The following is a 27,921-nucleotide window of genomic DNA, read 5'->3' on the forward strand; positions in this document are numbered from 1 at the left end:
AACCTAAAATCATGTTTCCACGGCTATTTTTGATCCTCGTTGTGTATGAAGTTATGTCACTATTGAAAGCCTAATAGAGAGCAGAGCTTTCTCATTTCCTACTGGAACGACAAAGGCAGAGTAGACAAGAGGAAAATATATCAACAGGCCTGATTTGGTCTGCGCCGTCGGTTACAAACAAATCACAAACACCAGAGTCGAGTGGGAGGAGAGGGCCCTTTTAGTCAAGACCAATAACAGTACAAGTTGAACTAATAATCATGTGAACACTGCTGGGTCAAATCAAAGTGTCCATGGCAAGTCGGGAACATCCACTGCCCTGAAAAAACATCTAGATCTGAATGTCTGCAGCACCTCAGAGGAGAAGAGTTGATGCCACAAAAACTTCCATATTTTTTTTTAATTTTTATTTTTTTAATTCACATCTGTCCTGCTTCCTGTCCAGACAGTGAGCAATAGTAATCCCACAGTCTGCGGTCCTAATGCTGGGCTTCCCTGATCCGCTGCTCAGCTCGTATCCACGTCAGATTTGGGAGGAAGTTCCAGGGTCTCAGCAACCTCTCCTAAATCATCCAACAGCTCTGTGAATGCTGGCCGTCGGAAGGACTCCACCTTAGATTGGGAGAGAGGAAATTAAGAAAAACAGGTGAGTTTCACAACTTATAAGAAAACCTTGGTGGAAAGTACAGAGGCCCTAATATTCACAGCTTAGTATTAAGAACTGTCATGTCTGACACTTGGAGGCTTTTTGCTGATGTGATTGTTGTAGCGATCACAAGGTTTCCTAAAAGAAGAGACTGGAGGGCAAACTCGAGCAGAGCAAAATAAGTGGACTGAAGAAATCACTGGTTACAGACAGCCAGGGTGCAGCCTGGAGGCAGCAAATGAGCTGAAAGTTTCTTTAACATGTCGAGTTTCAGCCCTCTGCTGCCTCTAGCACCACACACCACAGCCTCAGTACAAAAAGGATGACTTTTTGGAGTGGTCAGGGAGGAATCGCCGGCTTCAAAAGAAAGAGGATGGCTGAATGAGTGGTGTCTGTGCTGGGGCAGGAAGTTGATGTGGTGGAGGAGTATGAGCACCTGGCTGTCCACACTGACAACAAATTGATCAACAGGAATAATCTCATTCCCAAACCAGTGAGAGTTGTAAAAGCCTGCTAACAAAATCAAGCTTGCCAGCGAAATGATAGAGAGCACAGCAACCTGGCTCCTGAGACAAAAGCATAAGACAGAATAGCTGGAACTAAGCTTGCTGGCAGCAGCTGAACTCCCGAAGTGTGGAGGATCACGCAGCCTGCCAAAGTACATTCTACCTGCTGGAAACTCAGTCCCCACTAGAAACAGCAGAAAACTGAAGTGCCGCAAAATGCTCCAAACTTGTGGAATAAATGGAAATATAGCACACAGGGAAACAACAGGAAGAGAAAATCCACAATTTTTCATCAGCTCCTCAATTTGAATTTATTTTGAGTCAAAATAAAGCAAAGTCTCCCTAAGCAAGACGTCCTTTTATGACTTGAAAAACATACGAAATATTTCAAAGTATAAATGTATATCATGACTTTTACTTCAAGCATTTTCAGGTCTTCCATCTCCTCTGATCCACATACCATACAACAGCTGGCTGCCAACTCCAGGAGGCGCTGTGGGCAGTCTGTCACCAGTTCCCTGAAAGCTTTCACATCCAGCCCGTAGTCCTGAAACACATCAACATCAACAGTCCATGTGTCATAACAAGAAATATTTCACTGCGCATACAAAAATGTTCTGTCAGCTAAGTTGTGCTAAAATTACATCAGTTTGTATCTTTCACAGCTTGGCTTGAGTTAATCACAAACCCCAAGCACTACACTGCTCAGCCAATCATCAGCTTTAAAAGACGTCACTGTCACAACCACACTTCCAGTCACATATCTATAAAGTCGGTAAGCCCACGAGTCAACGCGTCATGGACCATGTTTGAGCTAACTTAAACGCATCGATTTAATTTAACACACTCTTTTTAAATACATTAGCTCCATGGTTAGCAGTGAGCAGATAGCCACACATCCACTCCATCAACATTTTAAATTGGAGACATTCCATTCTTCTACTTTTTCAGCAAGTCTCAGGGTTGTTTAGACATCTTTTTAACTAGTTAACTAGTAAAAGTGGGCAATAGCTAACTCTCACATGTGAATATTCACGTTACACGTCAGCAGCACACAGTCTTTGCTGTGGTACAGTGAGCTCTACCTGTGTTCTCGGGAGTATTTCAGGGTCAGCAGGGATCCTGGCCAGGATTTCACAGAGCACAATGCCAAAGGAGAAAACATCCACCTGGAATAAGTCAGACATCAAACATATTGGGGGTTTTTTTGTCTTCCTCTTAGAACATAAAAAACATATCAGAAAATACTTCAAAGAATAAAATAAATAAATCTGACTTTTGGCATTTTATATTAAAGATGCAGCTTCCCACAATGTGCTGCATTACTTTATTGTATCATCTTAATAAATACACTGTCTGACATATAAGAAAAAATGTAATGCTAAAAAACAGCAAAAATACTTATTGTGTGTAACACATGCTGATACGAGAAACAGGACTGTTACCTTGCGGTCATATGGCTCTCCTCGGAGCATTTCGGGGGCCATCCAGAAAGCCGAGCCCACCAGAGAGAGTTTCCTGCCGGTGTCTTTCACTGGCAGCTCCACCACCTCCCTGGCCAGGCCGAAGTCTGTCACCAGAGCCTCTCGTCCCCGAGACGTCACCCGGATCAGGCAGTTCTACAGATACACGAGGAGGACACTGAGGAGCAGGACTGCAATGGGATGTTTGTCCCAGCAGAGGGCAGTGTAAGGCTGAACAACCAGGACCATCAACCACTTGTTTTTTCCACCGTCTTTAGTCTTTGTTTGGGCTTCTATTGTGTGTAATGCATGTGTTTCCTGGAATCACTGCCACACAGTCACAAACAGTCTCTTCACTTGTCAATAGATTCAAAAGGATCTGCTGGCAGCACCTTTTCAGCCGACTAAATAACTGACCGACCAGAGATTCAGTGTGCCAAAGGCCAGCCTCCATCACACTGACTGGTTCCTTCATATTTAGATGTTAATAAGACCAGCAAACTGTGGAAAAAGACAAACCCTGCTAGACTTGAGTTTAGAGGCTGAGAGCAGAAAGTGTGATCAGAGGCAGGAAGTGGGAGAGCAGCTCAGAGCTGTTGTTGCATAATAACAGCAGGTCTGCAATGTAAAGGTATAACGTTGATGCATTGCTCTGCATGTATGTAAACCCATTTTCTTCTGTTTTTAAGATTCGCTGGGCGTGTGTGGAAGTGACAGTTGCCATTTGGCTCCCACTGCACATGAAGCTATTTCCATCCAGCAGCCTGTCATTACGTGACATTACGTGGAGGAAAACTACTTCAGTCCCAGACTCCAGCTCTAAATTTAGCCACAACCCCTTACCTCTCTGCCAAGCAAGGCAACAATTTGGGGAACTTAAGTCGAAAATCCCCAGTAACACAAGAACCTGACCAACTACTCAAAAAGCTAAAATTTTCATTCAAGTGTAACTTTCACAGACACTTTAACAAAGACTGGATTAGTTCAGGGGATCTGGGAGGCAACTGGCCTTTTGGACATCCTGAAGCACTGACATCACAAACTGCACACATCTACCAACCTAAGTGGATTTGTCAAGTTGGCAACTTAATTTCAATAAATGCTTCTTTCACCACAGACCAGGCGGCCTAAGTTGAGATAAAGCTGAACGACATGTGTTTTATATCATAAATATTTGTGGATATTTTTTAATTTGGAAGTTGTCAACAAATCATAAGGAAAAATGACTCAGACACAGAGATAAACTGAACTTCCTGGTCTGTAAAGTGTACACAAAACTGCCATGAACTTGCAGTCTTTCTAGTGGCCAGCACAGAGTTCTCATGTGAAGTATAACCTTACTAAACACTTTTCTTATTTTAATGCTAGCAGCTCAGAGCTCACACATACAGTTCTCTGATTTAATCTCAGACTTAAATAATTATATTTATTTATTAATATGTTAGTAATGAAATTACTTGTTAATTAGATTAATAATTACAAGTAACTATTAGCTAAGTCATCTGACGTGACTTCGGGGCCTTTCTTACTTTAAATTCACACTTGAACTGAATGTTGGTATTGGCAGTGGAATTAAGTACCCAACAACTGTATCACCACTGGCTTGAAATAGAACAAAATGACTGTCGGTGCGTCTCAATATATTAGCATTTTCACGTAAATCACACCTATCTGGTCATTTCATTCATGGGGCAAAAAGCAGGAAGCCTACAAAATACAAAACCAATTCTGAAAATGTCTGGACGCTGCATGAAGTGTAAAAAAGAGAATGCAATGATTTGGAAATCTCATAAACCCATATTTTACTCATAACTGAAGATGAAAAGCATAAAATATTTAAAATTTTAGAAAAACATCTGCTCATTTTCAATTTCATGACAGCAACATGTCTAAAAAGAAGTTGCCACGTGGCTGTGTTTACTTCTGTGTAGCTGTTTTTCTTTTAACACCAATCTGTAAATGTCTGGGATTTGTAGAGACCAGCTGATGGACTTATGGGAGAGGAATGATGTCCAATTCGTGTCTGACAGAGGATGCTCAACAGTCTTGCATTGTTTTTGTCATATTTTGATGTTTTGTGATGGTGAAAGGTCTGGACTGCAGTGGGGTCAGCTCAGCTTTTTTTGAGATGTCCTGCTGCCAGTGAATTCAAAATGAATAATATTTTCCTGAAATGGTACATTTTCTCATTGCATTCTGTGTTTATTTACATTCAACACAGGGTCTAAATATCTCAGATCATTTCAATACTAAGGATTCACTTAAGGGTAACTGCTAAAGTCATCTTAATGTCTTCTAACTTAAATCTCCAAAGCCATTACAAACTAAATGCAACATAAAGCTCATCTCACTCAGTATAAAATACATAAAAGCAGACTCACAAACATCATATTAGACACTGCACAGAAATCCTCGAGTGACCCTAAGGTTGACCTTAAGTGGACTCATTTGTGACCCTGTGATATTTTATACAGCAATACTTTTTTAAATGACTTATTTGAGTATAATATGTTGTTTATACTGTTTAATCATCTATGACAGATAATCTGCTCTAATATCATTCATCTGAAATGCTTATTAAAAAAAGAGGCTAGCCATTTTCATCATCACTTTTGACATTAAACATCTGTTTCAAGATTTCTGCTACTCTATTGGTCTGTTAGCAGTGGTTGCCTAGCCTGTAATTCTCCCACGTTGATCCAACATCATGGATGCATCCATCAGGTTTCTGTGACGTAAATCCAACAAAGCCTGACAAAAAACACGAGGACAGAGCCAAAAGAGTAGCCTCAGGGTAACATGCGTGGGGTAAGGGTGGGGGAGTCCCAGCAGCAGTTATACGTGCAGCAACAGCACTTACATAGCAACAACCTCTTTACACGATAATAGTGACTGTCATCATGTTGTGACTCCGCATTACTGACTGCTTCTTCAGGGAAGCCTGGCAACTGGAGGAGGGACAGCACCTACGCACACAAGCATACCTACACACCAGCTTCTCAGCAAGGCCTCGTGATTGTTACAGAGCGGCCTAGAAAGGATGTCAGGGTGTGCTCATTTAACTGAAACTAGGAGATCACAGGTTTCTATTCTGGACTGAAAATTATTTAACCTGAGCAGTTTATTAATAAAAAAAAAAGTGCAGTTAAAATATGAACAAAAACAAACAAATCAATCCAAATCAAAGCAAATCAGTTTAATTGTGTGCCTCACCTTAGAATTGAGGTCTCTGTGATAAATGTTTTTGTAATGCAGGTAGATCATTCCTCTGCTTATATCACAGGCCAAGTCCACCTTCTCTCTCCAGCACAAGGGAACGTCTTTCCTGGCCAGAAGCTCTTCCAGACAGCCACCGTTTACATACTGAAACATCCAGGAAATACATGAAGATTTATTTTTCACTTTTTTCTATTAAAAGGTTTTTCTTGTAACAAGAAACTGTCTTCAAAAAATAAAATCATTTTCACATTATTGTAAAATAAATTAGACAAATTAGTTTATTCCAATGGCTGTGTCTGGATCGGCTTACTTCCCACCCCTTACCCACCCCTGTTACTTGTCACGTGTTTCATGATGTTGTGATGTGGACATTTATGTGCTCTTTTTTTTGTTTTCTGTTCTCATGCATGAGAAGAGGTCTCTTTTTTTCCCCTCCTCGTCTTGCCCATTGTATTGTACATTTCAGTGTTTTTCCATAATACTACCGGTCTCCGACCTGTCTCCCCATGTGATGTCTGTGTTGTGTATGTAAGGTTGGGGGGGGGGGTCCCATTTCGCTGCAGGGCAACTTGCATGTGACAAATAAAGGCTTTCTTGACTTGACTTGACTTGACAATGTAAAAGGAGAGCTTTCTTGTTATGCAGCACATTTTTAATTTACTTTTTTTCTATTTAATCATTTTTTATTTTAATAAAAATTTTAACAATAAATTTAAAAGTTCTTTTGGGGAGGTATTAAGCTGTAAAATAAGAAGAAAGAGAGAAAGCAAATTTGGACGTGCTAAAAAGTTAAAATGGTCAGATTGATGGCAAAAATAAAGTTTGATACAAAAATTAGCTTTGGTCTTTATCAATTTATATGAATGTAATTAAATATAAAATTCAATGAGTATAACAACGTAAATTATATCAAGACCTAAAATTATATTTATTTACGGCATGGTCGCTTTGAGGTGTTGTTTTTGTTGTTGTTCAGTTATCCTCAAAGACACGAACACTGAAGCCACTACTTCTATTTTGTAAGCTAAATTATTTTTAAGCCTATTTTTGTTGTTTGCTAGTCAAAATTTACATCACCTATAATATTACAGGGAATAGCAGATCAACTTGCTAACTAAGCTATCTAGCAAGTGATGGCATTACAGCCCTTACCAAAATATCCAATTATTCAAATATTATTTAAAAAATAAACACGATGGAAGGCTCGAGGCAGTTGTCACTAAAGCTACGTGTAGAACAGTGGCGAAGTCCAACTTTTCTAAACAGTCAAGAAGACTTGTTATAAAAACATGCTATCATACATTGTTGCCCACATAGATACTGTGTCTTCAAGCATTTAAAATAATTCTTAGATTACTGTGGCAGTACATGGCTTTTGTTGCTTTCACCGCCCTGTTATCTGTGTAGAACAATGGCATACTATAAAATGTCGTAGTAAAAAAAAATCCCATAAAAATAAATGGCTATTCATTCTAAAATGAAAAGATTTTTTTTAATCAATAATCAATAATCAATTTCTTCTTGAAACAAGAAACTGAGGAGATGTAATTTGTCAGCGTGATAGCAGCAAACCCAGTTTGGTTACCTATGAACTCTTTCACCATTTCATTATCACTCTCAGTTCATATCAGTGTTATTTGTTGTGTTAACAGAGCCAGCCTGCAGGTATACACCTTAACAATGACTCACAATAGGCGAAAAATGAGTGGAACTCACCTCTAAGATTGGATAGAGTTTGTCTTCTTTCACACATATTCCCAAATACCTGGAATAAGCAGAGCTGTGTTAATCAATTGTTTGTCTTGTTATTGAAATAAAGTGTATGGAAGTTTATGGAAATGCCACTCAAACCAGAGGGAACAATGTCTACATTACAAGAAGATTTTTGGTGGTAAATTTTTAGAATCTTGTTTGTAGCCGAAACTGTTAACAAATTTGATGAAAATACAAAAAAACATGGTATCAATAGGAAAATAAAGAATGCCATATCCTTTCCTTTATGGATTTGATAGTGTATATAGTAAGGTAGAGTAGATAATCTCATTTGCAACAATACTGATACCAACAGTGCCACCTTCACACAACTTCAAACAGCAGAGCTACAGACAGACATGCACACACAGCCTCTCCCCTCGTCAGTAGCATGTAGTTGTTGTTTACACCAATGTACACTTCAATTAATTTCACAAGGTCAGTAAAGCCCCTGTATCGACAACATTGAAGTATTAAACAGTCATAAATGTTAATCTGGAGGCACAAATGTTAACTGTTTAACTATGAGCCATTAAGCCATGTAAGAAGTATATTACCAGCTATGGCTAATAATAAAATTATAACATTAGGAGGAACTAGGCAGCTTGTACATGATCAGTCCTGCCCATCTGTAAAGTGACCTTAAATGAACTTAACTGAACTTACATAATAAATTTAGGAACAATTAAAATAAGGCCCTGTTTATTAATTGATTCACACAAACGGTCGACGTCTTTGATAACTCCAAGAAATATCACTCGTATATCTTTTTGACTTTAGCTTACACAGATCGGTGCGTGCAAGGTACTGCTGTCATCACAGCTGGCTGTACGATAATGAGCTACTCTTTGATAACCTTACCACTTTGACCTTGCTAAATGGCTAAAGTGCGATTGCTTAGGCAAACATTAAGTCTGCCTGGCTTTGCACCTTATGCCACTGCTGCAAATAAAAGCACCAGGGTCTCATTTACATACATAAGGCTACACACCATGCTACCAACTTCCAAGTGAAGTAGTTTATATTCAGAAACAAAGCTAGTTAAATGACTACAAGTGATTTTTCTCTCTTCCTCTTGTTAGTTCAGATCACATGTACCAATTATATTTAGTTCTGCTACTATGCTCACAATCCCTGCTCTGTGTATCTTTCAACGGCCATGCACCAGCATCATTTTTTATACTACCATAAGCAAAAGAAAAACAGCAGATTTCTTATCAAAGTTTGCCAGCTAGAATTGCCTGGTTGTTTTTGGCCACTCGGAAATATAATCACTGTTAAAGCTGTGAACAAATCCAGGACATCTTCCAGCTCATCTAATGTTAATTTGGCAATCTGCAGCCCAAGGGAGCCCATCAAACCTACCTCACTTTTGCAAAATGGATACTTGTGTTTGTTTATTTTGAAATCCCAAGGGGGGAAAAAGCATTACATTAATACTTAACTGGTACCATATGAAGGTTATTATATAACAGTGATGAGTGGGTGTGCATTTTGACAAATATTCCTGATGAGAAAACAGATATTCGGATTTTGTGCATATATGGAAGTGTTGTATATTTGCCTGCCTTTGTTTATTGTACACGATGCCCTGGGAGTCCATTTTTTCAGTAATTGTCAACAAAATTACCATAACACTGTGAACCCTTTAAAACTGTTTAGTACTACTAAATATAAATATGTGTAAAGGTATTGCCATTGCACAATAACTACAACTGCCATCAATCCTGCTACCCAATTTACAGACTGTGAAGCTGTGATGGAGAAAAGAGTGATGAGTGGGAGGGTGTAGAGCCTGGTGAGACAGAGAGGAGAGATTGCATGTGTTGGGAGGGAAATCCTCAAGCGTTTTCTTTTGCTTTTAGCAGAGCAGAGCAGAGCCTGCTAGATTAACCACCACAATAGGAGTACAGCATGCAGGTGATACGGGAGGGCTGTTACCTGACAATGTTGGGGTGGGAGAGCTTCTGCAGCAGGCTGATCTCTCGTACAATGCTGTCTTGGTCCACATCGTTTTTGTAGATCTTCACTACCATCACTTTTCGATTGGTCCTGTGCATCACCTAAAGGATAGTGGTGGCCGTTAGCAGGAGTGGAAGAAGTGGTGGTTATAGATGCTGAGGCCAGAAGCAATACAGTGGGGATACTGTGACAGCTGCTGTCGCTGCATAACTTATCCACAGCTGCCAACATGTTCACATCAGCAAAAAGGATAATACATAAAACCAAACACATCAGTAGATAATGACAGTAGCACAACTAAATCAAAGTGAGTAAACCAAGGCTACGTTCACACTGCAGGTCTTAAAGCTCAATTCCGATTTTTTGATCAAATCTGATTTTTTTTGTCTGCTTGTTCACACTACAAATAAAATGTGACAGCAAACGCGCTCTAGTGTGAACCCTCAAAGCGCCACGCATGCGCAAAAGAAGACGTCACACACAACGCGCTCTGTTTAGACCCAGACCAAACAGTATTGTTTGACTGATGGCCTTAATATAAAGACTTGTTTTGGACTTTACGTTTCCCAATTTTGCTTTAAGTTATAAAGTTATTTTGTTATTTTCATATGGCCTGTTTTAGAGAGGAGCGGCGCTTCAAAGGATAGTTGCAGATTTCTGTCAGAATCTGCAGATTATACAGTACAAATAAAATGTTCACGTTTCTCCAACGTTGTCTTCCCAACAGTTTCACTGGATGGCCAGGAAGCGTTCACCATGTTTTCTCGGGCGCTTCTCCGGCGCTGATAATTGGCGTCTGTCTTGTGTCAGTGACGTAAAAGACGGATTTAATGCGACATAACCATTCAAACAGCAGTCGCTTTCTAAAACATCAGATATGTATCGGATTCAGTACCACATACAAAAGCGACCCAGGTCGGATTTGAAAATATCGGATTTGTGCTGTCCACACTGTCATACCATGATCGGATATGGGTCGCATAGTCAAAAAAGTCGGATTTGATGCGCTTTCGCCTGCAGTGTGAACGTAGCCTGAGTAATCCCAGCAGCTGAAAAGAATCAGGCAAATATAGAAGTGCAAAAAACTGCAGTTCCTCTAATGGCCATTGAGGATTGCTCCAAAAGAGAGTTAATCCCCATAGACTGTCATGTTAAAATACCCAATTTTCTAATATTAAAACACTTGCTCACTGTTTGGTACAAAAAAGGCATCTATGGATAGTTTATCAATCACAACTGTACTGTGATTGACTTTTTTAATCTTTATTTGTTTTTATATTAGCAAAACTTACGCACGTTTTATACTTTCAATTTTTTTCTAAGAGGTAATAGTCTTACTCCATCATTGGCATCTCCAAAGCCACAGAGAGCTATTTGAACGATTTACACGGTTGACCACAAACAAGCTTAGCTTTCTAAGTTGACTCAACTGGAACAAAAGTCCAAAATCAGAGAGCACACTCTTTCTGGGCAAAGTGCTGACTTTGACTCACTCACAAATCCCATGGCCTCTTTCTAACTCATTTCATCAGGGGCAAAGTCTAAATGTATAAAAAAAATAGCTCTTCCAATAGCTCTGTTCCAGCAGAAGAATTATGTAAGGTCTCAGCTGGGGTTGAGTACAGAAAATCAAAGGTCCCCGAAGCTGGTGGGCCAATTACAGAATGGCAAGAATGTCCCAATTAGTGGCTTGGACAAAGCAGGGTCTGATGGCATTTGCAGGCTGACAAGGCAAAACAGAAAGGGTGGAGGGGGCAGAAGAAATACCTTATAGACTTTGGAGAAGAAGCCACTCCCGATTAGCTCAGCGCTGAAATTTTCCCAGAATTCCAGTTTACGGACAGCCGTGCGAAGCTTCTGCCATCGCTCCACATGGTAGTATTTGTCTGAAGACTCACCATAAAGGGTGGGACTGGTGGGCTCTGATGACACATCCACATCACACATCGTGGAGATGTCCGCTGGGAAAACAGAGACTGAAAAGTTAGGGTGAACCCTCTACAAAATAATGTTTTTTGTCCTGGGATTAGTTATTATAGTTATTAGTTCATTTTCACAACAAACAGGACAAGAAAAGAATCACTTTGTGCCTCTGCAATGTTAAATAAAAAACTCTGGGAATGTAGACAGTCTTGCTAAATGTATTTTTGAAATTAGGCTCATCACCAATGAGACTTAGACTTGAAAGGGCCAATCAGCTAACACTGCTTCTTTCCATCTAGTGTCTTTCTAGGCGACGTCAGGGCAAGTTAAAGCAGGCTTGTACAAAACCGCCACCATCTTCGACTACATGTTGAAATTACCTTTAGGGCACAAAATCTTAGAAAGCCGCTCCACTGAGTTGGTGGAGGGCTGATGTTGCTATGATGCTCTCCAAAGCTGCAGAGCAGGGACTAAACCTCCCAGCTGTAGACCATGATGGCGGAGCTGGAGTTCATCATCAGGATGACAAACTCACTAAAGAGGCAGCTGGTTATGGCTCCATTATTCAGTTGTTGCAAAGTATATAAATGCCATTGACATGCTCACAACATGCCCTTAAAGCATCTGTGATAATTATGTTCACACTGTGATAAACATATTCCAACTCTGTTTCAGTTTAAGCGTTATTTTCAATAAACAGCATGCTCTAAAAAAAGTTTTGTCTAACTCCCATTTCTTCTTCTTGCATGTTGAAGTTCTACTTGGAAACTTGTTAAGATTCAACCATGCAAAATATGATTCTTTGCCATTTTTTCAGTGCTCTTAAAATTAGAGCGCATATGTATTTGCTCACTGCTGCTAAACTGAACACACCAACCAAAAGGGCAATTTATGCATTTAACAGCATGAAAGCAACTACAGATCAACGAGACGCTCACAAAAGGTATCATTTCACACTTACACTAGGCTGCATAGATGAGGGAAAATGCTTCCACTTAACAGGCTGCAGCAAAGGTGATAAAAAAAGATTTTTAAAATGATTAAAATGAGGGCAGGGCTGCTTGCTGAACACAGAATCTTTCTAAAAATTGTTTAGTAACAGTTTCTATCTTCAACACAACACAGTCAAGAGTCAATCTGGACTATCAGTGAATTACTAATAAATAAGACATTTATATATGTCCTGCATATGGAGCTAAGACAGTAACAAGAACTTCAAGTCCGGTTATCAGAAGGACAAAGACGAGGAGATTTCTGTTCAACTGTCTTGAAAGTCTGCTTTACGTGAGTTGGAAGAGCGTGTTTATCGTTAGGGCATTGTAGTGTAGTGTCAACATGCCTAAGTCCACAAAAAGACTGGCAGGCAGCAGACGTCCACACAGACCCTTACACCATATGATGATGAAGTGATCAGTGTCTTAGAGTTTGCATTCGTGTTCAACTGTGAACTCAGAGCAAGACAACAAAAAAGCCACACACATACACATACGTACACACACACAGTATACTAATAACTGTATACTGCAAAGTTTCATCATGTCCAAAGTGCTTATCTATTATTTCTAGCTATCCACCCCAACATAGCGGGGGCTATGAATCAGCTCTGAGGTTGTCTACTAGAAACTCCCCACTTAGTGTCTAAGGCTCCAGAGAAGTTATTAAGAGGCAAATTATGCACTGTGGGTTTTGTTGTTTTGTGGGACTTCTGAGTCAACCCACACCCTTTGACCTCCATTCCTCAACCCCCAGCCCAAGTTTCATATTGAAAATCAGCACATAGGGACTATTGAAAGTTTGTCCTGTGCTCTATCCCTGACTATCTTCCTGGTCATTAACTTGAAGACCTTTTTGTTTAGACACTCGCATCATTGGTTTTAACTGTTTTACCTTTCGGTTCACTTACTGTGGGCTAACTAAACCTCCATTAACATTGTTCTCATAAAACTGTAGTTAACGTAATGGTTTTAGACCTATGTAAAAAGATATCCAGTCATGTCAACTTTCTGACTTTACAGTTCTTTCTTTGAGATCCTATGAGGTCTAATTCATCATAGGTGCTAACCCTGACCCTACACTAGGCTTACCATGGCAAGAACTTAGGCCTGTTGAGCAACCAGCCATAGTGCCAAAACTATTAAGCATGGTTTCCTTATTCTCTTCATTCAGTTCTCCAAAATATTGGTTGTAACTCTGGAGTGCAGATGGGTAGGATAACGTTCCCACTGTGAAGATTGCTCTCTGTTCCTTCACAAAGTGGGTAGTCCTGACCCAATTCCAGGCACACAGGGCTGGCGTGACAGCAGTGAAGGTCAGTTTGTTTTTCCCCCAACAACAATCTCAGTTGCCTTTACAATGACGCTGGTGGAAAGCGCGCGCTGACACGCTAAAACAATTGGCAGGGTTTTGTCAATAAAGTCGGGGGAATCAACCCCAGCTATTCACGCTGCTTTTGTTCATTCAGCTTCAGACTAAACAATCACTGCACTTTCAGCTCTGGCACTATCAGAGAGAAATGCTTACAGTGCAGCCCCATCATCTAACTGTCAATCTCTCCGCATCTCTTTTCTCCCGCCTCCATCCATCATCTCTCTTCCTTATTCATCTTGACTGGTCGGTTCCCAAATTTGTAAGATGAAGGACGTCGTGCTCTCGAACCTGTCAGCAAGCTTTTAGACTCCATTGTTGTCACATTATGATGAAGTGTAACTAAATGAAACTAGATGAAATTATTTCTGGCACTGTTGGGGGAAACTTGCAAATTTTACTGAATAACATTGGCGAGAACTTCATGTTTCTTTGATCCACTGTCTGTCCCCAACTATCTCAGCCTAAACTTTCAAATGGTCTGTTTTACCATCAAAATGAATCTGATAAGAAACTATAACTATAAAAGCTGCTGGAGTAATTCCCTGAATAAAATGGACTGTGTGAAAAATTTAAAAAATTGAACAGAAGTCCACTTTTGCGCTGTTCCATATTCAGTGAGAGCCACTTTCATTAATTTAGTGTAAGTGTTGTCATGTGCGCTCTGCTAACAGTACACTCAGTGAAGCAACATGGCTACGTTTACAGCTGAAGGTAAACACATTGCATGATTTATGTCTCAGTTTCAGATTCTTGTGCGTTTCCACATTCTGTTTCTGTCTGCTTTTCTCATCCTCCCTCTCATTTTCCACTCCGCTGTCTCCAAAGTCATCATTTCAGGAAAAGGTGGACATTCCAAGTGTTGCATCATAAGCTGGTTCTGAACTTTTTTAAGCCTTCACTTTAGGTTTACCACTTGTCGTTGTCTTCTACCAGCCACAACATCCACATTTAGATGGCAGAATAAGAATGTGCTACCATACTGCATATTAACTCTTCAACACTGCTATAAAGATTTAAACAGTCTTTCATCAAGCAAAGAATAATTTGGCTGCTCTGGTTACTCCAAGTGATCCATGACAGGTTTAAGAGCTCAAGCTTTGTCTTTTTTCTGTTTTTCCCCAAACATAAGATGAGAAGGTTAGGCAAACAAAATGCCGGAATATGTTGTTATCACAACCCGCTGTGAGTTAGACCTGTCTGACCATACACCCCCTCAACAGGAATAGTAATGCTGGCCATGACCACAATGACGTCCTTCCAGCTGATAAGGAATGACGTTCAAGAAAGTTGCAAAATAAATACCACTTTGCACCAGGGCAACATTTTTCTTCAGTGCTCTGCCTCTCAACATGAGGATTCTCACAGAAGAATGTCAGAAAGAACATACTGGGAAAAGTGCAAATGCAGGAATTTCACGTCATTAGGTGACATCAGTGCAGTGTCTCCCTAGATTCAGGTATTACCACTTGAAGCCAATTTAATAAGAATTACACAAGGGTCTTGGCTGGTATCTTCTCTAAATTAAACCAAACACCAGGTAATGAGCTTGATGACACATTAACTTCCCAAAAGACAAGACTGACAAGTGTAGTCACAAGCACAACACTACGATGTCAGCATGTATCCCTACAGTTATTTACACTTTCAAATCCAAGAAATTGAAACAGATAGCAGATGAGGTTCCACTGACCCTCTTTAGAAGGGTTATTTCAGCCTCTGATCTCAGGTCTGTTGATCTCTTTTCAATTGAAGTGTATCCCGTGATGAAAATATATAAAAAGCTTTCTGTGACCTTCAGATAAAAGCTTGTGGATATCTGATTCTAGCAAGGGATGTAACCCTTTGAGAACCAAGTCATCATCACAGAATCATCAGCTTTGAAGAAAAGCAGAACCTTTTCTGGAAACAATGTAAAAAAATTTTTTACTGTGTGTCAATTACAACGATTATTTCTTTGTCCAATGATTTTGGAAATCATACAAAAATATATAAAAATAAAAGTTCCTAACCCCATGCTACAAGACTGCAATTGATTTTTCAAAATGTATAAACCGTTACAGTCACCACTGAGGTTGACTTAGACCTCTGAGGATTGAAAACATCTCCATAAAATTTGAAATGAATAATTCTGCTGTAATCACCATCATTTGCTGAAGATTTCCAGTGACTGCCAATGTGTCCAGGACTGAGGATGTTTCAACAGAATAATGACCCTAAGTAGCAAATTAATAAGGAAGAGCCCAACCAGACAAAATGATGGGTTATGGAATAACCTAGCAAAAATCCCACATATGAATCTGAAAAGCTACATGAGCAATACACACATGAAACTCAGAAACATTGTGCAACTGAAGAAATTATGCATGGAGAAGCTGTCAGTAATGTAAGCAAGCTGACAATTATGCAAAGAGCAATATAAGAGGTCATTTCTGCAGAGTCTGCAAAGAGACTAGGTTAGCTTTATTTACATTTGCCACAGGCAGTTGTACATCTGGTTATATATTTCTGTTCATTTACAAATTCAAAATTTTTCTAAATACCTCCACAATTCTGAGTTGTGGAGGTATTTAGAATGCTTAGCATTAGCTGAATCTAATGCTAAGCTGACAAAATTCTGTAGAAAGAAAGATCTTTCAAATACAAAGATTCAGCTTTGGACTGCACTAAAATCACAGAAAGAGGAGTGAAGAAATTTCAGCTCTGTTTATTACTGAGAAAAGGGTGAAAATCTCTGTGGTTTTTGTCAAAAATCATCACACTTCCCTAGGAAAAAAACCCAGTCTGCCAGTTCTGTGAAGAACTGATATTGTAGCCAGAATATGACTGGATAACATGATCCTCAGAGCCACACTGACTTCAGGCATAAAGCATGGAGATTATGTGGGTAACTGCACCGCAGCAGAGTGTTAATCTGCACGTAACAGCCCTCTAGTCATGACATTTTTGGCAGCAGCCTGGTGCATTAAAGCTGAGCACTTCAACTAGCCTGAGCCAAGCCACAGTAGCTGTTAATTGCTTCATGGATTTTCCAAAGCGAGGTGACGTTTGTCTTGGAGCCACAGAAGCCTCAGAGCTCTGCCTTCATCTGCAAGTTTGCAAAACCAGAGATGGCAGGCTAGAGGATCACTGATGCATCAGACTTGCTGATATCAGATCAATAAGGGAGGCCCAGAGCAAGACTATGCATAGCTGTGGCACCCCATTGTTGTCAACCACACTTGGTGGTTGACAATGTAGTGATTCAGCATTACCATTAATACTGCAAGACAGAAAGCCCACCAGAGCTTATCTTTGTATTTTTACATGCTGCAGTGCCATTTTTTGGAGCATTTCAAGTTGCTATACATAAATACAACCATTACATCCCAAATTTCAATAATATGTATGCATTAAATCTATAGTGACTACATAAATTGTAAAAATGTGCACTAAACTACAAAAAAATTGAAAATTGTTTTGTGTTTTATACATTTTTCTAGTTACAGAAATTTCAGAGATATATCCCTCAGAATTGTAAATGTAAAAAAGTTGCACAAAATAGTTTCCAAACACAGGAAATATATTTTGAGTGTCTTTATAGTTTCATTTTTGAGATGCACAAATTTTTATGAACAGCAGGAAAAATTTAAATAAATATTATTGTGCACAATTTATAACATTTTCCCACAAAAAAATGACATCACTTCTGGCTTTTGCAAGAATGTGATACACAAGTGATTGTTCGCACTGATGTTTATTTCAACGTAGAAAGTGGTATGAACAGCTGATCAGATTGGCAAAGCGCGTTTCTGGAAACAATCTTTTTGCTGTTGTCAAAAACAACTTTTTTTTAAAAAAATTTGCAAAGGCATTAGTGGAAGTAAACTGACCTGGGACAATGTAAGTACAAATCCTCCAATTTCCTCCAACTCCTCCAAAAAATGATTGTGCTAGCTTATTTGGTTGCAATTCTACCGGGATTTAAAAATTGTTACGCAAATCGGAAAGCACATGCTCCGATGGGCTTAAAACGGTTAACGGCTAAAAAATACGATATTTATTTTAACATTCAACGTTTTCTTTAAATCACAACTCATAAAACTCTGAAACCATTCAGAAGCACAAATAAGCACTGGGGCCCGGCCCTGGCCCGGTGGCCTTTGGTACATTGGTGAAACTAAGGACCTCTTTAGCTGGCAGGGAGGTTTTTACCATCTTTTTGCAGGTTTTAAATACACTTTAAAACAGCACGCATCAACAACACATGTGAGTGGATGGAGTGGCGTCTTCACACCACCATTCTGTGTTTGCCGTCCGCGGATGGAGGCCGGGAGGAGGAGCTGGCTGTCAGGTCAGGCTGGTGGACTGCTGGGGCGATCGTGGCTCAAGAGTTGGGAGTTTGCCTTGTAATCGGAAGGTTTCCGGTTTGAGCCCCGGCTTGGACAGTCTCGGTCATTGTGTCCTTGGGCAAGACAGTTCACCCCTTGCCTACTGGTGGTGGTCAGAGGGCCTGGTGGCGCCAGTGTCCAGCAGCCTTGCCTCTGTCAGTGCGCCCCAGGGCGGCTGTGGCTACAACGTAGCTTGCCATCACCAGTGTGTAAATGTGTGTGTGAATGGGTGGATGACTGGATGTGTAAAGCGCTTTGGGGTCCTTAGGGACTAGTAAAGCGCTATACAAATACAGGCCATTTACCATTTATCTTCTGCTGCAAGGACCAGGGAGGTCTGCTTGTCTCCACCTCAAAGTGAAGGGGACTATCTCCTGGGTTCTGGGGGCTGATTGCCCCTCTGGGGGTATTGGTGCCTGGATCTGGGAGTACACAGTGTGTATGGGGGAGTGTAAATGTGTGTACGCCATCCAATTCTGCACTGTGACAGCTGCTGCTGCATGACCCCTCCCCCAAAGCTCTCCTCTGCTCTTCTCTGAGTGGGCGCCGTGACTGTCCCTGCAGTGGTCATCATGGGGGGGCCTCTGGATGTCTGGGGCCCAGGTCTCATCCATGCCGGCTTTAGGTGCTGACAGGAGGGCCTGTGGCTCCCCGCACCCACTATTAGCGCTCACACACACAGGTGTACAAACAGGTATGCACAGACACAGTATCTTGGGCTGCTACTGCCTCTAAAAATATCTTGTATTATTAGTACTGTGTGCTGTTCACTAACATTGTCTCTGTTATTTTTGCATATGTTGGCTGTTGCTGTGGTTTCTCTGCTGTTTTCTTTTTTTTTCTCTAAACAGGTGTTGAAGCAGACTCCCAGTGTTTTTTCTCTCTCTCCATCTCTCTTCTCCTTTATTGTTCTCTCCTTCTGTTAACTTTCTCCCCAACTTCACATACTTTTTTTTCTCTTTTCCGTCCGCCGGTCTTGTACATTGTGGTTCTAATAACCCAACATAAAAAAAATCCTAATAAAATATCACTATCAAGTAGACAGTTATAGCAAATGCCATAATGCTCTACTTGCGAAAGCAAATCTGTTGGCATTTTTTCACCTTCAGACAACAATTCTGATTGCTACACTGCCAGATGGGACAGAGGAAAAAAGCAAAACAAAACAACAACTAAATGGCTACGTATGTCTCTATGCATAAATATATGAATGAAAAATTACAAAAAAAAAAAAAAAAAAGAGAGAGAAAATGAACTGGAAATTCACTTCCAGAATTGCAGCCATTAACAAAAGTGGGCAACTTTGATACTTGTAGTCACATGTGAACAATTTCTCTATGCATACAATAGTCCAACATGTGCAGGACATGAGCAACACTGTTGTTCAGTCAGGAAGTCTGGGTGTCATTGGTAACAACAATTTTTTTTGTTTTGTTTTTTTTGTGCAAAGAAAGCCTTGCAGTCCAAACTCTACATAATTAAAAATAAAATAAGTATAGTTCAGCATCAAGCTCTCATATTTACACATTTGCAGAAAATATTTACACAAAACTCAACACTGAGTGTGAGTGAAGATCTCTGCAAAACCTTTTTAACCAAGATCTACTAACAATTCATCCCTATCACTGAGTAAAAAAGTAGGCAACTGAACTTCCTCAGGGTTTATTAAGACATTTCGCTTCACATCCAAGACGCTTCATTAATTCTAAAACAACTGTTGGAAAGCCAAAGGTAATAAATCCCTAATGAGGCTGTCCCATAGGTGGTAGCCCTGAGGGTCACTAACCCACTAACGATTATATGAGTCACATGAGTTAAGGTGTGGAAAAAACATGTTGGTCATTCCCGTCACCGGGGCCGACAGGTGAAACCGCTGTGACACATTGCCCCAGCCCACCATAATGTTAGCTATTGACAGCACCTTAGGCAAGGTGCGAGTGGGGGTTAAACCACCTGGACTCCTGGGATTCACTTTAAGTGGTGATTCACAGTGTATGCAGTTGACCTCCTTTACTCTTCCTTCAAAGAAGGGCATCCTTGAATGTGAATGTGTGCCGTTTCTCCTTTGAGTGCAGAGGTCCAAGTATTCCTCACTGCACTGCACTGCACAAACTTTTTAAGCTTGCATTGGGTGTTTTGTCTTTCATGTCTGGTATTCTTTGCTGTGCATTGAGGTTTGGATAAATGCCTGTTTTAAGAGTTTTCTTTATATGTGTGCAATCCTTTTCTTTTTTTTCTTTAGAGGAAAGAAGAAATGCAGTTTGTGGGGACAGGTTAATTGAGTAATCCAAATTGCCCATAGGTGTGAATGCGGGAGTGAATGTGAGTGCAAACGGTTGTCTGTCCCTGTGTATTGGCCCTGCGACAGACTTGCGACCTGTCCAGGGTGTACCCCGCCCCTCGCCCTATGACAGCTGGGATAGGCTCCAGCGCCCCCCGCGACCCTGAAAAGGATAAGCGGAAGCAAATGGATGGATGGATGGATGGATGGATGGATGGATGGATGGAAAGAAGGGGTGATTAGGACCCTACACCCAAAGTTCTAGTGGCCAGTTGGAGTCAAACAGCAGGTAATGATCTGTGTGTGTGTGTGTGTGTGTGTGTGTGTGTGTGTGTGTGTGTGTGTGTGTGTGTGTAGGGGGGGGTTCCGATAAAATTCAGCATTGAGGTTTCCATCCTCCTTCATTGGTATGTTCCCTGGTGAACTTTTCAGTGGGGGTGTCATTTTCTTGGATTTTGCTTTTGACCAAGGTGTTTCAAAAAACAGACCTAAAGAAGCACAGTTGCCTTCTTTTCAAGCTCTCAAGACAGCAAGGTTTTTCCTTTCCACTTCTTTTCCACATCTTTCTTCACTGACCTCTCTGTGTGCGTTTACTGTGCTAAAGATCAAGTTACAGGCTTTTGTTTCTTTTTTACCTTGAATCTATTTCTGCTACACCACCCCACACTTTCGCAGCGTCTGGTTTTGTTTTTACTGGAGCATCTGGAACATTAAGTGTCAAGTGTCAACAAAAAAAACAATCTCAAGTTTGTACTGTTTCAGTTTCCCAATGCTTTCGTTACAATATAATTAAGAGGATGGAAAGATTCTCAGATACAACAAAGTTGTAATGGTGGTAATTCTGTAATGTGCTCTGCCCTGCGGTATAGTTCTTAATACCATGGTGAAGTGGTAATGTGGTTGTGGCTCCAACCACATCCCCATGGAAGAAAATTCCATAGTTGCGCACATTTAAGCGTAATCTCTTGGTAATGACTACACAAAAATGATGAGATGATACAGGGGGAGGGGCCAGACACAGACAAACAGTTATGTAGGCAATTTGGTCTAGCCAGGTTAAATCATCGCTGGAGAACAAGATTCATTTTGTTGTGAGATTAAACAGTAAAACACTGAAGAGTATATATAAATGTTTAAATAAGTTTATTTGGCATCTCTTGTAGTATCTGTTGTTTTAGTAGCTGCGTCACTGCCTCAAGGACGAGCTAGCATACTCGGGTTGTGCCAACGAATAATATCAGTGATCGCCAGTGGCAACAGCTGGCCAGGCAAGGCAATGTTTTGAAAATTTCATTTCCCCGTTGATGCATGAAATTATTATTACAAGATTCAAAATCAACTGAATCTGCCTCGTTGCGGTTTTATGTCACACCTTGCAACACCGTTGTGCATAAGTGAAAGTACACAGGTTTGTACTGAGAATTCTGTGCTACTTTGAAATTAATGTGTGTGGAACAGCGACACTGATCAGCACTCAGACACTGATCTCCGATTGCCCGACTGATTCTTTTCTTTTGTTTCTTTCCCTAAATCGAAGCATAATGTGACTGTGCATTTGCAGAGACACGCACTTACATCGTCTCCTAAACTTTTCTCCCCTCTTGGTATTTGTGAAAAGCTCTGCTGTGTACAGGAATGGCAGGTGAAGCTCACAGTAGAGACAAGATATTTTACACAATGCTTACACACAGCATGCATTTTGATTTATTGAGCTAAAAGAGAAGGGTATATTTTATATTAATATAAGATTTAATTTAAGACATGGTAACATGTAGCAACCAAACCCCCAATTAAGCAACAGTAAACTAATTAACTGAAAAGCAAATAAAATAAACACTTAAAATGGCATTTGTTAAAAACCACCTCAAGCTGTTGCACTGTCATAAGTTGATTGTAACCATAGATCCACTGAGAACTTTCGCCAGCACATGTGACCCATATGGTACCCATGCAGACAGTGGCGTAAAAGGATTGCATGTGTCTATGCGCATGGTCTATAAAATGTCAATTAATGTTCATTGATCAACCAAAATTCTTTGGTTTTTCCAAATGCAATCAGGCCATCTGGGAGTCTCACCATATTAGCGAGTGTGTCTCTTTCTCTCTGTGGTTATGCATGGCATGCAAACAAACAGTGAAGATTCTATTCCACAACAGAGTGACACCCAACCGCTTATGGAAACACTGGGCAGAGAGATGCCTCACTCTATATTTTCTTCTGAAAAAGAAAAATGCCATTTGAGAACAAGACACCACTTGTACAAGATGGCTGAGTGGGCTGAAAACAGCGCTGGAGGTCATACAAAATGTGGAAACAGCACAATGTATCTCTGTCCCCTTCTACTGCCTCCCACCATCGCTGCAGCAACACTGAACTCATCCAGTGTTTGAGCCAAACATCAATGTTTGTCAACTTCAGGCTATATAGGAAAAAAGTGCATTTCCACCCCCAAGAGACCAACGAAGACGAGTTGTCTGACTGGATCAAGTGTGGCAATCACTTTGTAAATTTTTGATGTTTCAAAATCAAAGATGGCTACAGTAAACATGCTCACATTCAAGCTTCACAACGTGGATAATGTGCATTAAACTTTCTATAAGAGAGACAAGGGGATAAACAAACTCGCCACCTAACTCAGCTCTTTGGCTAAGGCATAAAAACTACTTGATGTTGGCTGATGCATCAAAACTAGTTAGTTGGTATAAGTAAAAAATTATGGTTTGGGTTTAGAAAGACCCTTTCGAAATGTTAGCACATTAAAAAGTACTGATGTTACTTTCTGTGATATTTTACACCACAGAGAGGCGATATGAGGAAAACAACATGAGATTTTAGAGATGACATTCTCAGCATTTGCCACCTGCAAGGTGAGCACTTCGTTTAGTCGAGATGCACTCATCAGTATGATTTTATATAAAAATAAAACAAAACACGTGTGTATATCATAGAATCCTCTCCACCACAGCAAGTCTGCTTATAAAGAAATCCTTCCCTCAGTGATAGATTGAGGCAAACACCACTGATTACTTAAGAACTGCTTTTTAAATGGATGATCCATCCTACACAATCAGTGCAAACATGAGCCCTGCAGCTAAGCAGCCAAGATTCCCAGCCATGTAGCAGAACTGTCAAGGTAAACAAAAAGGCGGTAAAATTCTGACCTTGAAACAGCACGCCGAATACAACGCCAGCGGCTAACAGAGATAATAATCTAAATACAAATTTATTTAACTCACTGCCCCTACAGACCATTGAAAAGACGATAAGCCTGACGTCATCAGAAAAACTCCAGATATAAATTCTGTGTGAGCAAGCAGTAAAATATTTTATTATATTTACATATGGTTCTTTGTCTAAAATGTCAAATGGTAACTCTCAGATGTAGGTGTTTGTTTTGGCCAGCGATTAGCACAATCTCATATCTTTTGTAATACGTAATAGAGACAAACCCAGGAGTTCAGGGACAACAATGTTAATGGGAAAACAACTCAGAGCAATTATCTATGTGACCCAAAGAGTTCAAAGCTAAATAAATAAATGAAGAAACAGAAAAAATCTATAAATAAAATTGTATTTTACTACGTTCATGTTATAATAGCAATATTATTGCAAAGTTCTTTTTATATTTCACACCACTGATGTTGTTTCTGCTGCAACACCTTTCAAGAAATAATGTTAAAACTCTAAAAGTTTGCTCGCCAATTAGCACCTGTAAGCTAGAGCAACATCAAAGCCAAACCTATTCCAAATCAATTTATTTACACTAATAGAACATTTTTTTAACTATCTATCAAGCCAACTAGCTTGGTCTACTTATGAGCTTAAGTACCATAGAGGATACAGAATCGGGAACAGCGATGGGTAGTAACGTGTTAAGTAATGTGTTACTGTAATCCAATTACTTTTTTTTCAAGTAACGAGTTAGGTAAGGGATTAATATTGCGAAAAAAGTAATTCGATTCTTGTTACTTTCTCGTAATCACGCTGCATTATTGCGTTACTAAACTGTGATTTTGTTTGTGAGAGTGTCTCATGACAATGGCGTAAGTGCGTGCAACCTCTGTGGCAGTGTGTGTAGATCAACAGAGTACGACCATGCAGCATTTAAAGCTTGGAAGTACTGACATTACTCTGAGTAAAAAAGTATACACCGCTGTACACTCTGCATGGAAAGAAAATTTTCTACAGCGAAAAATGAAACTTCAAATCTGAGCAAGCACCTAGCACACTGTCATGGGAATGTGACATTCACAGAGAAACCCTTGGATCCCCCCGCTGACATGACTGCGACACCGGGCAAACCTCCACCAGCCCCACTCCTGCTAAACAGCTGACAACAGATTTAAGAGCAGCAGGACTTAGTGTTGCTGAATCTTTTCATTTTATTTATTTTTGTTCTGTTTTACTTGCATCAATTTGAAAGAGTGAGTGTAAACACAGAAAGAATATTTTATTTTATATGCTGGAATATGCAGAAAATAGGTTTAAATGTTAAACCTATTTTCTGCATATAATTTAATTTTTGCGTGATTTAATGTGCATAAAATTAAAAGATTAAAGCCAATAAAACACATTTTAAAAAGAGACTTTTTCATTTGATTCAATTTTATATGATGGATTATGCAGGAAAAAAAATAGAATTGGGCTGACAGGTCTATTGCTTTATTACCTATTTAGGTTGTATATCGTGTTTTTAAAAAGTAACTAAGTAATAAGTAACTAATTACTTTTGAAAATTAGCAATTACTATTGCTATTTTCAACTAACTTGACCAACACTGACAGGGAATACAGTGTTGATAATTCAGACTCACCTCTACTACATTAAATATGATTAAAGAGCAAAAAGATCACAAGTGAAACTAGCCAACAGAAGCTAGTTATTCCAGCTATCACAGCTAATGTGGGAAAGCAGTATATTTGCTCAAATTGGTAGTGAGTTCAGTCACTCGCCTCAAAGCCTATATAACTTCAAAGATGTCAAGTGGGTAGGTCCTTAAATAAAAGTTAGTTCACCTGTCAAGTTCTACCCATGCCATTTCGCAGCAACTAAATTACAATTTGTGGAGGAAAGTAAGGAGTAATTAGTTAAGTATTTGTAGTTCATTTCTGTTCAAGCGATTCATAATTTTCATATCGATGCTACTCGCCATATTACTAAAAACAGTACTATGCAGTTGCAGTTATTTGACAGCTTGACCCAAGTTAATCGCAAACTGAGTGCACATTGACAGCAGCCTGATAGCAGACTGACAAAGCCGTCTTAATGCATGCAATGCAAGTCGACTGCGAGTGTTCACAAACCTGGTTCCTGTTCTTAAAGCAGCCATTTCAAAAGGTAAGAACAAACCACAAGTTCATCGCATCGTGGGTTAGCAATTCATTAACAGGTTTTCAGTGTCACAAAGTTGGCTCTTTTTAACACAGATGGATCATCACTGTAACTTCTAACCTGCTCCAATGCAGATTATTGTGATCATTTTATAAAAACTGACATGTTATTTTAGCAAGTCACCAAGTCAAATGCAGACATTTGTAGCTGGTAACTTCAAGCCTACACAGGATGTGTTGAACATGGAGCCCAGGTAACGGGACACCTCTGTAACGCACCATCTCTGGACACATTTAGACAGGCTGCTGCTGAGCAAAGTCTTTCTATTTCAGAACATTGCAGAGCTAGACACAAATACCCTACAGCAGATTCACCTGCTTAAAGCAAGAGTCCATCAAATACACACTTATTTAACACATACAGCCGCTGCTGTGGAGGTGACACACTGACATTACAGTAAGCAGTGCAGCACCGAAACACATCACAGCTCGAGACGAGCGATAAAGTTGTGATTTCTCAGTTCACTGTCAGATTGCTTTGGAGTCGTTGCATTTACAATCCATTGGCAAACTACATGAAAATGGAATGAAAATTCATTAAAAATCTTAATACTTACTCCACTGATTTAATAAGCTATTCATGTGCATCTTGTAGTGGAACAAATCCAGAAGCTTCTGCAGAAACTGAGGAGGAACCACAGTCAAAAAGCACACACACACACACACACACATGCACACACACAGCTTTTTACAAAGACAAGACAAGAGAAAAACAAGCAAGCAAGCAACACTGAACAATAACACAAACACTGATTGACAGACAGGACACTGAACTACGAGACAGCTGTTACTTCATGCATTATGGTTAAAAACTGCTAAAGAAACAAAATCAGTGCCTTTGCACAAAAAGACATACAAACCTTCCTGTTTATGATTATTATTATTCATGATGCTGAATTAACACCACTGTCACAGTGGTTCACAACCCATGTGACCTGTGATCCTTCCTTATCAGGAGAGTGATAAGTGATTTGAGTGAGTGATTTTTTTTTTCTTTCCAGGAGAGTTATAAACCTTAAAAAGCAAAAACATTAACCTTGATTTTGAATTCTGTACTTTAATTGGAATATCAATATTTTGACCAGTGTAAAAATTAGCAGCTAACGCTAGCAAGCTTGAGTAACAAGCAGCATCCATAAACTGTACAAGTGCAGTTGAATGGTCAGTACCTCACACTAGGCCGTATCATTTGTCAGAGAACAACAGCTCAAACACAGCAGAGACATCCACTTTAGCAGCTTCACTTAGCAGAATTCACTCGTTAAAGAGTTGCCATAAAAATGAAAACTATCCATAAAGGCCAACATTTTTTGTACCATGTTACACGCATGTGTTTGAATCCTGTTTAAAGTGGCCACTTTGAAATAAGATTCTATGGGGATTGACTCATTTTTAGAGTCAAAGTCAAGTGGACATTAGAGGAACTGCAGCTTTTTGGAACTTTGTCACTGGTTTCATTTCTCAGCTTAGAAAGCTGAGGTGACACTTTTAAATGGATCATGCTAAACAAATTTGATATCACACATTATAATTAGTCCTGTTGCTAAACTGTAAATATCTGTTAAGACAGCTTTAAGGATGTGCACACCTAACCACAAAGCACGTTTCCTTTTTCTCTCTTCTATCTGACTTTAAGTTAAAAAAAAAAAAAAGGCCCCTCTTCAGAGTTTCTGGGGACCGCACTATGAATGACTACCCCTGGGTGAAACCAGTGGGCACTATCACAGTTTGGTGTTTTCCATTGTAGTCAATATTAAGTTCGGATGGTGCTGAGCATTTCGCGCCTAGTGGCAGACAGACTTTAGTTTTAACCGTTTAACATAACCCACTTTCTGTTAAATCGTCCAGCACTTACATAGACTGAGTCCCAGCGTCGATGTGCAGATCTGCTTTAAAGTGTCGCTGAAATACTTGGCATCATATATCCGCTCTACTTCGCTGTGTGTGCAGGAAGTCGCGGTTGTTTTGGTAGCTTTCTTCACAGAGAGCGGGTGGTAAAGTCAGCTCACGGCGTCGGTGTTGAAACGAGCCTCGCTAATGCAAA

At 39.9% G+C, this 27,921-nt stretch overlaps 1 protein-coding gene across 1 annotated transcript; it reads right to left on the bottom strand.

Moving 5' to 3' along the window:
* Positions 1 to 27,870, bottom strand: LOC146620868 (dual specificity testis-specific protein kinase 1). The gene is made up of 9 exons (XM_085367918.1): positions 27,733 to 27,870; positions 11,316 to 11,509; positions 9,528 to 9,649; positions 7,551 to 7,599; positions 5,829 to 5,978; positions 2,598 to 2,771; positions 2,238 to 2,321; positions 1,613 to 1,699; positions 1 to 612 (listed from the first exon to the last, which is right to left on the bottom strand). Exons 2-9 carry the CDS (start codon positions 11,493 to 11,495, stop codon positions 508 to 510), a joined length of 951 nt encoding a protein of 316 aa, XP_085224044.1. The 5' UTR covers positions 11,496 to 11,509; positions 27,733 to 27,870; the 3' UTR covers positions 1 to 507.
* Between the last annotated feature and the right edge of the window lie 51 nt (positions 27,871 to 27,921).

This window comes from Diplotaxodon limnothrissa, linkage group LG12 (assembly GCF_057381915.1).
Source record: "Diplotaxodon limnothrissa isolate DT_005_m linkage group LG12, D_limnothrissa_male_GT1.1, whole genome shotgun sequence".
In the NCBI taxonomy this organism is placed as follows: domain Eukaryota; kingdom Metazoa; phylum Chordata; class Actinopteri; order Cichliformes; family Cichlidae; genus Diplotaxodon; species Diplotaxodon limnothrissa.

Coding starts and splice junctions, on each gene's coding strand:
- LOC146620868 (XM_085367918.1), bottom strand. CDS start 11,495: ATGTGTGATGTGGATGTGTCATCAGAGCCCACCAGTCCCACCCTTTAT. Junction 2,322..2,597: donor GAGAGCCATATGACCGCAAG/GTAACAGTCCTG, acceptor GACTTATTCCAG/GTGGATGTTTTCTCCTTTGG. Junction 1,700..2,237: donor AAATACTCCCGAGAACACAG/GTAGAGCTCACT, acceptor GATGTGTTTCAG/GACTACGGGCTGGATGTGAA.